At 49.7% G+C, this 12,490-nt stretch overlaps 1 protein-coding gene across 1 annotated transcript; it reads right to left on the reverse strand.

Annotated features, from left to right (window-relative positions):
• Nucleotides 1-406: 406 nt before the first annotated feature.
• Nucleotides 407-12,058, reverse strand: LOC131265449 (chaoptin). The gene is made up of 4 exons (XM_058267714.1): nucleotides 11,931-12,058; nucleotides 11,452-11,596; nucleotides 3,897-4,700; nucleotides 407-3,565 (listed from the first exon to the last, which is right to left on the reverse strand). The coding sequence occupies exons 1-4, from the start codon at nucleotides 12,056-12,058 to the stop codon at nucleotides 407-409; spliced, it is 4,236 nt and encodes a 1,411-aa protein (XP_058123697.1).
• Between the last annotated feature and the right edge of the window lie 432 nt (nucleotides 12,059-12,490).

Below are 12,490 nucleotides of genomic sequence, written 5' to 3' on the forward strand. Positions count from 1 at the left end.
TGGTTTATCCAAAACGCTGTTCAAAGATATTGTAAACTTAGGTTCCATATCTCTCTTGAAACAGTGCATGGAGAAGAAAGGATAGTCTTTCAATTCCGTTTCACGTTCGACCCTTAGGTACTACTTCCCTTTTCAAACCGTTTCGCTTTACTCGCCCTCACACGCCACCAGAAGCGGCAAGGCAAAAACATGAACAATTATAATAGTTTTGTAGAGTTACAATTAAAACCACTCACACTTAACGATCATGCAAAAAACCCACTCATTCAACACAGGCAAACACACTTTTACAAGTGAAACGGACAACGCACCCAGGAGGAGGACCACTTCCCCGGCATACACAGCCCGAGGAAGCAGCTCGTCTCCCTGATGGCCAGTTTCCAAGCACTTTGAAGCTTAGTGCTCCCTATCGGTAAACCTTATCGTCCTGGTACACAATGTACGGATTGTGAGAAGAATGTGTGAGCGTTCCCGGACCGGACGACTGCTGGTGATGGTGGTGTGCCGACTGGCTGGACATGAGCGAGTGGTTCTGGTACTGGTACGGTATTCGCCCGATGGTCGAGTAGCTGGGTCGGGCTTGCGTCGGCGACCCGTTCGGTTTGTACGGGAGCGTGGCGTAGCTCTGGGCGTACTGGGGTCCGAGCGTGGGGTACATGGCTGCCGCTGCTGCTGCCGCGGCCGCCGCCTGCTGTCCCTTCTTGCCGCCGGTATAGTTCACCTGGAGCGTACCGGGGACACCCATTGCCATCGGTGGCCCACGGTGGTGCTGATGGTGATGATGCTGGTAGCTATCGTTGTTCATCTTCAGCCGGCAGATGCAGATGCAGATGATGAGCAAGAAGATGAACACCACGACACCACCGACAATGCCAATGATCAGTGTGTCGTCATTCGCCGATGGCATCTTCTTCAGTGGGGGCAACGCGGCGGACGCGATCTTCGATTTCGAACCTTTCGTTCGCGTTGTCGTCGAGGACGACGACGAAGAGGACAGTGGCGGCATGCTCCAGATGATGTCATGCTCGGTGGTGGCGGCCGTCTTTGTCATCTGCACCTCCGAGGTGTAGTTGTAGAAGCTAATCGTGGGTGTTGTCCGGCTACCGGTGGTCGCTGTGGACGATGATGCCATCGTCGTTCGCGTCGTCGAACCCTTACCCTCGCACACGAGTTCAATATCGCCGACTTCGGTTAGCAGCTTGCCCGCCACCGCTGGTGGACTGGCGCACCGCACATCGTTTACCTTCGCCGCTAGAATCCAGCGCCGGAAGGCACGTGCCTGGCAGTCGCACCTTACCGGGTTCGTCGCTAGCCCATCGATCTTGATGGTGTTTTTTCGGTCATCCAGTGAACCCAGGAATGGTTGGGTCAACGTATTTACCTTCGACCCGGCGACACTAAAGTCGATGTGAGCCGAACGTGGCAGTGGAAGCAGTAGAGCCGGAGGAAGCGCCGTCAGTGAGGTGTTGTGCAGCCTCACCGTCAGATACTTGTTACGCAACCCGGCAAATGCCCCCGATGAGATGCTTTGCAGAGCGTACCCGTGAAGACCGAGGGTGTGCAGTTTCGGATGGTGAATCACCTGCAGCTGGTCCGACTCGAGGTTGGCGTCCTTTGTTTCGATGTCAACTGCAGCCAACACCGGAAGCTCCTTCACTATTCCCTGCACATCGATGTAACCCAACTTGGCGAACTGATAAGCCTCGAGGACGCCAAGGTCCTTCAGCGGCTTGAAGGCGTTCTTCTCAAGACGCGTAATCTCGGGTAAGTCGCGAATGTACAGCTCCGTTAGGCCATCCAGTCTTTCGAAGGTTGTGGCGGTGATCGTCCGGATCGGGTTGCTCGAAAGGTCCAGATACCCGAGCAGACCCAGTTTTGGCCAAATATCCCGCAGTCCATCAGCATCGGCGATCGCGTTGTGCGAGAGATCAAGCTGTTCCAGGAGCGTCACCTTCTCGAACGCTTTCGAGCTAACGGCGGAGATGTTGTTATGGGATAGGTTAAGGCTCCGTAGGTACGGTGTTTCCAGGATTGGAAGCTCACGAACGCCCGTACCGGCCAGATTGAGAGCGCGCACCGTTTTGGGCTGCCCCAACACCGTCGCGATCGCTTCCGGCGACAGTGGATTGTACGAGAAGTCGACATTCTTCGCATTGATCATCAGCATGTGACTTGCTCGCGGGACCTCGCGAATTGCGTTGCGACTCAGGTCCAGTGTTTGCAGAGATTCGTGCTGATCGCCAAAGGCGGCCACTGGTACTCCCATAAGTTTATTGCCCGCCAGCGTGATCCGTTCGAGACGATGTACGCGACTCTTTGCCAGCACGTGGTCCGGGAGTGACGTTAGCTTGTTATCGCTGAGATCGAGCGTGTCCAATCGAAGCGTACCCTCGAACGAACGTTCCGAGAGCCGCTCGAGCTTGTTGGCCGCTAGATCGAGGACTTGCAGCTGCGAGGAGTTATGGAACGCCATGTCCGCCACGGAATCGATCACATTCTCTCGCAGATACAGTTCGCGTAGGTTCACCAGCCGACCAAAGTCGAGCTGCTGGATGGTGGACAGGCGGTTACCGGACAGATCGATAACCTCCAGATGGTCGAGGCCGGCGATCAGCTCAGGCGGGAACACTTCCAGTCGATTGTGCGCCAGGAGAATCTTGCGCAATCGTGGATGAATCTTTAGTGTGTTCACGGTGAAGCTCTTCAAGGCGTTGTGCGAAACGTCCAGCACCTCTAGAGCCGTTTCGGTAGTAAACATATCGGCCCGCATCTCATGCAGCGCGTTCTGGCGGAGGTTAAGCGTGCGCAGGTTGACCGTATTGACGAATGATCGGGGCTTCAGGTGCTCCAGTCCATTCCCTGCAAGTGACAGCTCGAACAGGTTGTTCAGATTCAGGAAGGTACCCTCCTCGATCACTTTCAGCTGGTTATGGTTCAGCATCGCGATGCGCAGGTCGGAATTGTTGTGGAACAGATCGGCCTGTAGCGTCTTCAGTCCGCAGTGGCTCACGTCGATCACCTGCAGCTTGGTCAGCGGGTAGATCATAGTGCGCGTAACCTGTCCGATGTGCTCATTTCCGCTCACGTTCAGATACAGCAGACTGGTCAGGCTGTGGAACGAGTCGATCGCTAGATCGTCGATATTGTTCGAGCTCAGATCCAACCGGCGCAGCTTGGGCAGCGCTATCTTGCGCAGTGAGGCGATCCGATTGTACGACAGCTTGATCTCCAGCAGTGTTCCCTCGAGACCCTTGAACGTGTCCTCACTGATCACACCCAGACTGTTCCCGGAGATGTCGAGATAGATGAGCTTGCGGAACGCGGCAAAGCTGTCCCCTGGCAGCTCGCGGATCACGTTGCGTGAAAGCGAAAGATAACGGATGTTCTCCGGCTTGATCGATTTCAGAATGCTCGACGAGAGTGCCGCCACCCGGTTGAAGTCCAAGTACAAGTTCGACAACTTCGGCAGGCGACCGAGCGCACTGCCTGGAATGAGTAGAATGTTGTTGTCGCGAAGAATGAGCGTCTGTAAGTTATCCAATCCCTCGAATGCGTCATCTTCAATCTTTGAATAGAAATAGAGAAAATGCTATTGTAGAAGATTGTTTTTCGAATTATGTTTGAATATTTTTCGTTCAACAACATCCAAATTAGAAAACCAACATACTACATATTTCTAACCAACGTAAGAGCGCGGATATGCTCTGTTAAATAAAAACTTTGAGACAGAAGCATTGGATATTTATCCAATTCGTATCTGAAATCCGTTCCGATGATATAAAAAGGCGTAGGTATAGAGCAAAATTTCAAACAGAAAAATCAAAAATAAATACTAGGATATTAGTTTAGCATGTCGAATCGAGTTCACAAGATGTTAAGGATTGCTGGAAACTTACCGTTCGCAAGGAATTTAAACTCAGGTCCAAATACTTCAGTAGCAACTGCTCCCGGAACGTTCCTGGCAAAATGGTGGCGATCGTGTTGCGGCTGATATCTAGAATTTGCAGATTTCTCAGCTGCGCCAGATGGTTGAACTCCAGCTTGGCGATGTTGTTGAGCGAAATGTTAAGCACCTTCAGCGACACGACCGATCCGAGCGCCTCCGACGGAAACTCGGGCAACAGATTGTCGGACAGATCGAGCTTTTGCAGCATGTCCATGCCAACCAGGGCCCGCTCGTCTAGGTGGCTGAGCTGATTGCCCGCCAGCAGGACCTCCTTCATGTTGGCCAGGCTGGCAAACGCCTTCGATTTGATGCTCCGGATACGGTTGTTGCGCAGATCCAGCCTCTCCAGTTTATTGGTGAAGTTAAACGCGTCCGGTTCAAGCGCGTCGATGCGATTGCTACGTAGCGACAGCAGCTTCAGGCCGGGCAGCTCCTTAAGGGCGGCCACCGGTACGGTGGCAATCTTGTTCTGGTCAAGGTACAGCTCCACCAGCCGCCGGTTACCATCGAAGATGCTCTCCTCCAGGGCGATGATGTGGTTGCCGGACAGATCGAGCAGTTTGAGCGAACCGAGCGCTTGCAGAACATCGGTGGACAGGATGGGATTCAGGCTGTCGCCGAGCAGATTGTTGGCCAGCCGTAGCTCCGTCAAGTCTTGGGCCACGCTGGCAAATAGGGCTTTGGTGCCGAACGACCGGAGGGCATTGTTGGAAAAGTCAAGCTTTCGCACCGACGTATTCAGAATGGACAGATCCTGCCAGATGAACAATTTATTGGTAAATATTACATGTAACATTAGTGAAGGAATTTAAACAAATTGACTTAGAAAAAAACATTCATGCCTCTAATGTACAAACAAATATTCCTCATTGAAAAAACAAATCCAAAAATGCATGATGAAAATAAACTTTTAATCATTTTGAACATTTTCTAAAGAAACTGAAAAATATCTTCAGTATTATAACATGAAACATTACAACTGTGGAGGTTTAGTGGTTAAACGTTTGGCGATTTGAATAAAACCTCCTTTTTTATTTGTTAATTTGTACAGGTTACGAGGAACGTTTCGAACGCGAAGAACGGACACGAGAGAGAGAGAGTGGGCAATGCGCATTGCGCTTTTATAGTGTTCGCTGTGGTTATCACGTTTTCCCACAGATGGCGCGTGTGGTTTCCTTAACCTTCAGGTCTACGACCAAAAATACCTACGTTAACATACGACCGCCTACCCGGGTAGGCCATACGTTTTGTATGGGGGTTTGCATTTTGCTGTGCTTCAAAGCTAATATCTTTTGTTCTAGATGCCGTAGTGAGTTGAAATTTTCAGTAATGATACTTAAGAATGTTTTCTAACACATCCCATTCAAATAATAATATTAAAAATTCGATAAGTAAGTAATTTTTTCATTCAAATATATTTTATCCCATGGATCTACAATCGCCAACTCTGTAAACCATACATTTTCAATAAGTTATTGTGTTTGTTTATACTTATTAAGTTTCTGGTGAAGTAACTTCTTGGTGCCTTCAACATTTTTGCTTATAAATTGAAATTTCAAAGATGTAGAAATATTTTTCTATTAAATTTTACGTTTTGGAAATGTTCATGTTCCTCAGTAAATTCAGTGGCATATCTGGAGAAAATTCTTCATTATACATTGTTACAACTAATATTTAAGCCTTAACATTTTAAAACTTAGCTCATATACATAAATTCGATCGTTTTGTTTCAAACGATAACAGTTTCTTTTGTATTTAATTCAACCCGTTGCATCATGATTTTCTTGCAATTAATAAATTATTATTTTGTGTAGAAAATTATAAAAGTTCACCTAGAATGCTTTCGTTGCCGCTGTGTGGTCCAAAATGTAGCATAATTTGCATATTTGTACATCGTCTTCGAGTTTATCTGATTACTAATTGTTCGAGGAGTTCGAGGAGTAAAACAGTCTTTCATAGTGTGTCTTAGATAAATTTGGATTGTTTTCAATATAAATATAAAAAGAAAAACCCGAGAGGCACCTCCTTTCACCTACTGGTGGTTTGTCTTGGTACAGAAAAATATAAACTCTCGTACAAAACGTATGACTTACCCGGGTAGGCGGTTGTAGATTTAAGGGGTATAAATAGAAAAATGGTGTAAAAAAATACTTAGAATAAAAATAAAAGGTCGGTTTTCGGCAGAATGATAGAGAACATGTTGCTTGAGGCATTCCAGGAATTTCGAGTCGATATAACTGTTCAATTCGAAGTGATTGCAAAATAAAAGGGCAAAACTTACCCGGGTAGGCGGTTGTAGATCTGAAGGTTAAGTCGCGTTTCGACAACGCTGGTTAGATCGCCACAGTACTCCCCCTCTAGATGGGAGTTACCGATAACGCGTTGGGATGAAAACTCTACGTTGGGATCGTGTAACTCCGGTCGAGAAATCTGTAGAAGGTGGCGATAAGTTGCGCTGCGACTGGTCCGTCGTCGCCGCTGGTTTCGCGCAACCGGTGGTTGTCGTCGGAGATGTTCCGTTGGCCAAGTTGGCTGGGGCTCTGGATGAAGTAGCTGGTGTTCCAGTACCTGTTGCTGGCAGTTCCTCTGAGGTTGTTGCGGGGCGGTAACACGGTTTGAGGCGGTCAATGGAAACGGTGGAGGTTTTACCATTGATCGACACGAGGAAAGTTTTTTCGCCGCGCTTGATGACCAAATAGGGACCTTGATATGGCGGTGTCAAAGCCGGTCGTATGGTGTCGTTCCGTATAAAAACATGGGTACATGTCTTCAGGTCAGAATGCACGAACGTGTTTGTACCGGAGTGCCATGCTGTGGATGGTGCTTGTAGATGGGCCATGGCTTCTGTGAAGGATCGAGCGAAGTCTGATGTCTCCGGGGGTGTCGTCTGTGGTGGACAATTAAAAAACTGTGCTGGGATTTTTAGCGTCGTCCCGTACACTAGTTCCGCCGGGGATGCCTGTAGGTCCTCTTTCGCCGTTGTCCGTAGGCCCAGAAGGATGATAGGCAGGTGCTCGGCCCAATGTATGCTGCCTTTGGCGCAGATGGCTGCCTTCAGTGTCCGGTGCCACCGCTCGATGAGGCCGTTCGCCTGTGGATGGTATGCCGTGGTCCTGAGATGTTTGATTCCCAGTGCCTTGGTCAGTTCAGCAAACAATGTTGACTCGAACTGCCTCCCTTGGTCCGTCGTGATGTAGGCTGGCACTCCGAAACGGGCTATCCAACCGCTCAGTAATGCTGAGGCTACTGTCGACGCGGTGATGTCCGGAATCGGGAACGCCTCTGGCCAGCGCGTGAATCGGTCAATGACCGTAAGGCAATAACGGTTGCCGTTGCTCACCGGGAACGGGCCAACGATGTCCATGTTGATGTGGGCGAAACGGTTCTCCGGTGGGGTGTAACGCTGTAGTGGGCTCTTCGTGTGCCGCTGCACCTTGCTGGCTTGGCACTGGAGGCAGTTTCGAACGAACTTTGCACAGTCCTGACGGATGTTTAACCAAACAAATCGTTCCGTGGTCAACCTTGTTGTCGCCTTTACGCCGGGGTGGCTCATACCGTGTATGGAGTGTAGCAAAGGTTGCCGGAACCGTTTGGTGACGTATGGTCGAACAATACCAGTCGGACAATCGCAGAACAGCTTGCGTGTGCTGCCGGGTATTGCGATTTCTTGTAAGACTAGGTCCGTTCGAGTCTTCCCGCTGATAATGTCTGCCAGCTCCGGATCTTGTGTCTGGTCCTCGGCCAACTCCTCAAAGTCTATGCTGGTCGCAGACTGAATGCCTTCTATCCGAGACAGGAGGTCGGCCGTCACGTTGTCCTGTCCCTTCACATGCCGTATGTCGGACGTAAACTGCGCGAGAAAATCCAGTTGGCGCGCCTGCCTAGGCGAGGCCTTGTCCAACGCCTGCTGGAACGCGTACACTAGTGGCTTGTGGTCGGTAACGATGTGGAAACTTCGCCCTTCTAGGAGATGACGGAAGTGGCGGACAGCGAGGAACATGGCGGTCAACTCACGATCGTAAGTTGAATATTTTTGCTGCGCAGCCTTGAATTTCTTGGAGAAGAAGCCCAAGGGCTGCATCTCTCCGTCGATCATTTGATGTAAAGCTGCTCCCGCTGCAAAATCGGAGGCGTCCGTCCACAGAGAAAGTTCAGCGTCGCGGTCTGGATGCGCCAAGAGAGTTGCTTCAGCCAGTTGAGACTTGCATTCTTCGAAAGCTACGATAGTTTCGGGGGTCCAGCTGGTGGCGTCTTATCGCGCTTTTTATTTCCAGGTGTCATTGCTATCAGTGGCCCTTGTTTTTCCAACGCGTGAGGGATGAAACGTCTGTAGAAATTTATCATGGCTAGAAAACGTTTCAAGCCCATGACCGTTTCCGGGCGTGGAAATGCGCGGATGGCGTCTACCTTTTCAGGCAGTGGTAGGATCCCCTTAGTTGTTACACGATGTCCCAAGAAGTTTATTTCGGGTTTGGTAAATTCACACTTGGCCAGGTTGATTTTTAGTTGATGCTCCTGGAGTCGATCAAAAACCTGCTGCAAATGATGTTCGTGTTCCTCGGTTGATGAAGAAGCGACTATAATATCATCCACGTAAGGGAATGAAAAGTCTAGGCCTCTCATCACACCATGGATCAATCGTTGGAATGTTTGGGCAGCGTTTCGTAATCCAAACGGCATTGTGATAAACTCGAACAGGCCGAATGGTGTGATTAAGGCCGTTTTTGGGACATCTTCCGGGTGTAACGGGATCTGATGGTATGCTTTGTGTAAGTCTATTTTTGAAAATATAGACTTACCTCGTGGGTGAATCGTGAAATCTTGCAGGTACGGAAGTGGATAGCGATCGGGGACGGTCTGTGCGTTTAGTGCGCGATAATCACCGCAGGGACGCCAGGTACCGTCCGCCTTCCGGACCATGTGGAGAGGGCTGGCCCAACAGCTATTAGACGGGCGACAGATGCCGAGTCGCATAAGGGCCTCAAACTCTCCTCTAGCAGCCTCATACTTGTCCGGAGCAAGTCGGCGGGCTCTAGCGGAAACAGGTTTGCCGGTGGTCTCAATCCGATGCGATACTCCCGTGTGTTGTGTGGTACCAAGAGGGTCTGGAGAGGTTAGTTGCGGGTACTTACGAAGTAGGTCAGAAATGCTGGACGTGACGTCAAACGTGCGGATGGTTTCCACGCTAGTCTGATCTGTATTTCCTGGAGCACGTAGTTTCGTTTTGTTGTCAATCAAACACCCCCCTCGCAGATCCACCATGAGGTCGTGGTGGCGCAAGAAGTCCGCTCCCAGGATGGCAGAACCAACGTCTGCAATGACGAAGTTCCACAGGAAGGGACGCCGCAGGCTGAGGTCCAGTTCGTGCAGCGTCTGTCCATAGACGGTGATTGGGGTACCGTTGGCGGCGTAGAGGCGCATCAGAGAAGGCTTGGTTTCTTGTGGTATGCATGTTCGGGGTAGGACGGAAACGTCAGCGCCCGTGTCGATCAGGTAGGGTCGATGAGTACGACGATCCACGACGATGAGTCGGTTTCTCTCGTTAGCCACGGAGTCTACCTGTTTGCTGTGTCAGAGTTGGTGTTCACCGGGCTTTTGAAACTACAAGGCGGCTGGCAACGCCGGGCCCCAGCTCCAAAACGGCGATGGTAGTAGCACTCCTTTGACACAGGTGATGGCGATCCGCGCGATGGAGTTCGTGCGCGTGATTGGGAATCCTTTTTACGGGGAGGTTCTCGTTGTAGGGCTGCCGTAAGTTTTTGGACCTGATGACGAAGATCCGCAAGTTCACGTTCAATGTGCCGATCGTCGTGTTGGTGAACCGCAGATACGGGGTAGCGACTTCCGTGGTTTGCTGAGCTAACCAAACAGTCCATGACCGCGTCGGCCACGCGTGCCTGGTCTCTTGCATCTCCACGGGCGGCAATTACGGCGGCTTGAACGTTTGGAGGCAACCTACCAATCCAGAGGTCGAGGAGCATTGCTTCGGACATGGCGTTCGTGGCGGTCCTTTGCATCTCCGTCAGCAGCTGTGAGGGCTTCCTATCCCCCAGCTCCATACTGGATAGAAGCCGATGCATACGACTCCGTTGCGATTCTTCGAAGTGAGCAATCAGTGTTCTTTTGACGAAGTCGTAGCGCTCCTGGTTTGGCGGGTGTTCTAACAGCGGTCGCACTTCCGGAAGGATCTTCGCTGGTAGTTGGGCCATTACAATATGGAATCGGCGTTGGTCCATGCGTGATGTAATGCCGGTCGCCGCAAACCAATGCTCGAGCACCCAAAAGAAGGACTGTAGATCGCGAGTATCCATCTCCGGGGGCGGTAGGCGTACATGGTAATTATCGAGGTGGGCGTTTTCTGGGTTGGCAGGTGGCACGGATGATGGTTCCCCTATTCCTGTTGGCGACTCTGCTCTTGTGTCGGGATCGCTAGTGTGGTCTAGGTCAGCAGGCGGCGAGGCGTTCGGATTGGGCTTAATAGTGCTGCGTGTCAACATTTTACTGGCTTACGTGTAAAACTAGAACCGTTATCCGTAATCAGTTTCCGTTGGTGGTTTCCGTTGGTCAGCTAGCGGATAATTCGTGGAGGAGCACGCTGGTTCGTTCGTAGAATGGTGAGCCAGTAGAGTCGTTTTTTTACGGAAACCTCAGCCGTTGGCGAGCGTTGCTTCGTGGAAGTCTGCTGGTAGCAACCGTTCGTTCTGCGAAGTGTTAGCCGGTAGCGAGCGATTCCTGGAACTTCACGTGGTCGATATCGCGGCTTCTGTGCACTGAGAACGTTCCGGAGTTCTTGCACTTCACTTTTACAACACTACTTTTTAACCTGTGGTGCGTGATCTCGCCGATCACGTCGGGGTCACCAGTGTGGAGGTTTAGTGGTTAAACGTTTGGCGATTTGAATAAAACCTCCTTTTTTATTTGTTAATTTGTACAGGTTACGAGGAACGTTTCGAACGCGAAGAACGGACACGAGAGAGAGAGAGTGGGCAATGTGCATTGCGCTTTTATAGTGTTCGCTGTGGTTATCACGTTTTCCCACAGATGGCGCGTGTGGTTTCCTTAAGTCGCGTTTCGACAACGCTGGTTAGATCGCCACACAACTATCAGTAGCAGAGGATATTTTATTGTATCTATTTGTAGCTTTAATTTAAAAAAATTACTTTAATGCATTCACCAAGTTTGTACCAATTGATTGCAGTTGAAAGGAACCGCACCAGTAAAAATAATATAACACATTAACTGATCCGGCATTTCTAGTGCCAATACCAAAAAAATGTTTAACACGTATTTCTACATTATTCTTTTTTTTATGAGACTTTCTCTGTTTGTTCGATCGGGAAAACTTAGGAGAACGTCTCACATAAAATATCCCGTATAAAATAACAGCCACGCTTGAAGAATTATTGCCGCATTCTTGATTCTTGATCGATTTAGTGAAACCACCCTTTTTAAATAGAAATCCTCAACAAAAAAAAACATCTCCGCAGTCTCTCCCGAACACCTACCGGTAACGTTTGGTGGCCACTGCTGCGCTGGGAAAACGAAATGATCGGGATGCCATTCGGAAACGGGGCCGTTAGCGTCGTCCGGTCGCAGTTTACGTTCACGTACACATGCTGGCTGTTATTACCGGCGGTTTCGATGTTGCATCTATTGGAGAGAGGTGAGGAAAACCGGGTGGTAAAGGAAGAAAGAAACAAAACAAGTGAGGAAACGGCGCACGAAACGTTCCAACGGATTTGGCCGTGAAAACCCCCGTATTGATCCCAATAGTTTAAAAATGACTTTCCGCCATGCCCAGCCTTCGGTGGCCCTCGTCTCGAGACGAAACGAAATGGTGTGAAATTTTAGGCCAACAAACTAGGGTGGATCGATCGATGGTCGGATGAAGGACGGAAGGGCCACGCCAGGGCATGACGGAATGGCCGGGGGTTCGCTTGCTTTGGTCGCCCGGGCTTGATGGTCTTAAATTTGGAACACTTACCGGCATGGTATCTTGAGCAGCGCGTCCAGGTCGGTGCACGCGCGCCACGCACACGAAACGGTGCTTAGTGCACACGCGAGTAGGAGCAGCGTCTTGAACGGATTATTGGCAATTGTAATTGGTGTCATATTTAGGCGCTGGGTTGGGTGCTGCTGCTCCTGGCCTTGTCAAAGACACCTAATAGTGGGAGAAAGGCATCGATTGGTTTACTGCAGGTCGGATTGAGGTGGAAAGTTTCACGTGTATTCGATGGAAGAGGTACAGAAAACGAGCGAAAAAAAGTATATCCATCAGATCGTATCTGATTAGTTTTATTTATCCCTTGGAGTGTATATAAAAAAATGCTAAAAGTAATTTGTTTTTGATTTACGACCCTCTTGAGTAGGTGTGAAAGCAACTCAAAGGTTGTTGTGCAATAAAACAAACAGGGTTAATCGCTCAGTGATAGGCATGCAAGATTTCATCTTCGTGGTGGAAAAACGAGTAATTCAAGGAAGAACATCATTTCCGCATTAAACATTTATAAAAAAACATATTGCTTGGTTTTATGAAACAACTCT

This window comes from Anopheles coustani, chromosome 2 (assembly GCF_943734705.1).
Source record: "Anopheles coustani chromosome 2, idAnoCousDA_361_x.2, whole genome shotgun sequence".
NCBI classification, from domain to species: Eukaryota; Metazoa; Arthropoda; class Insecta; order Diptera; family Culicidae; genus Anopheles; species Anopheles coustani.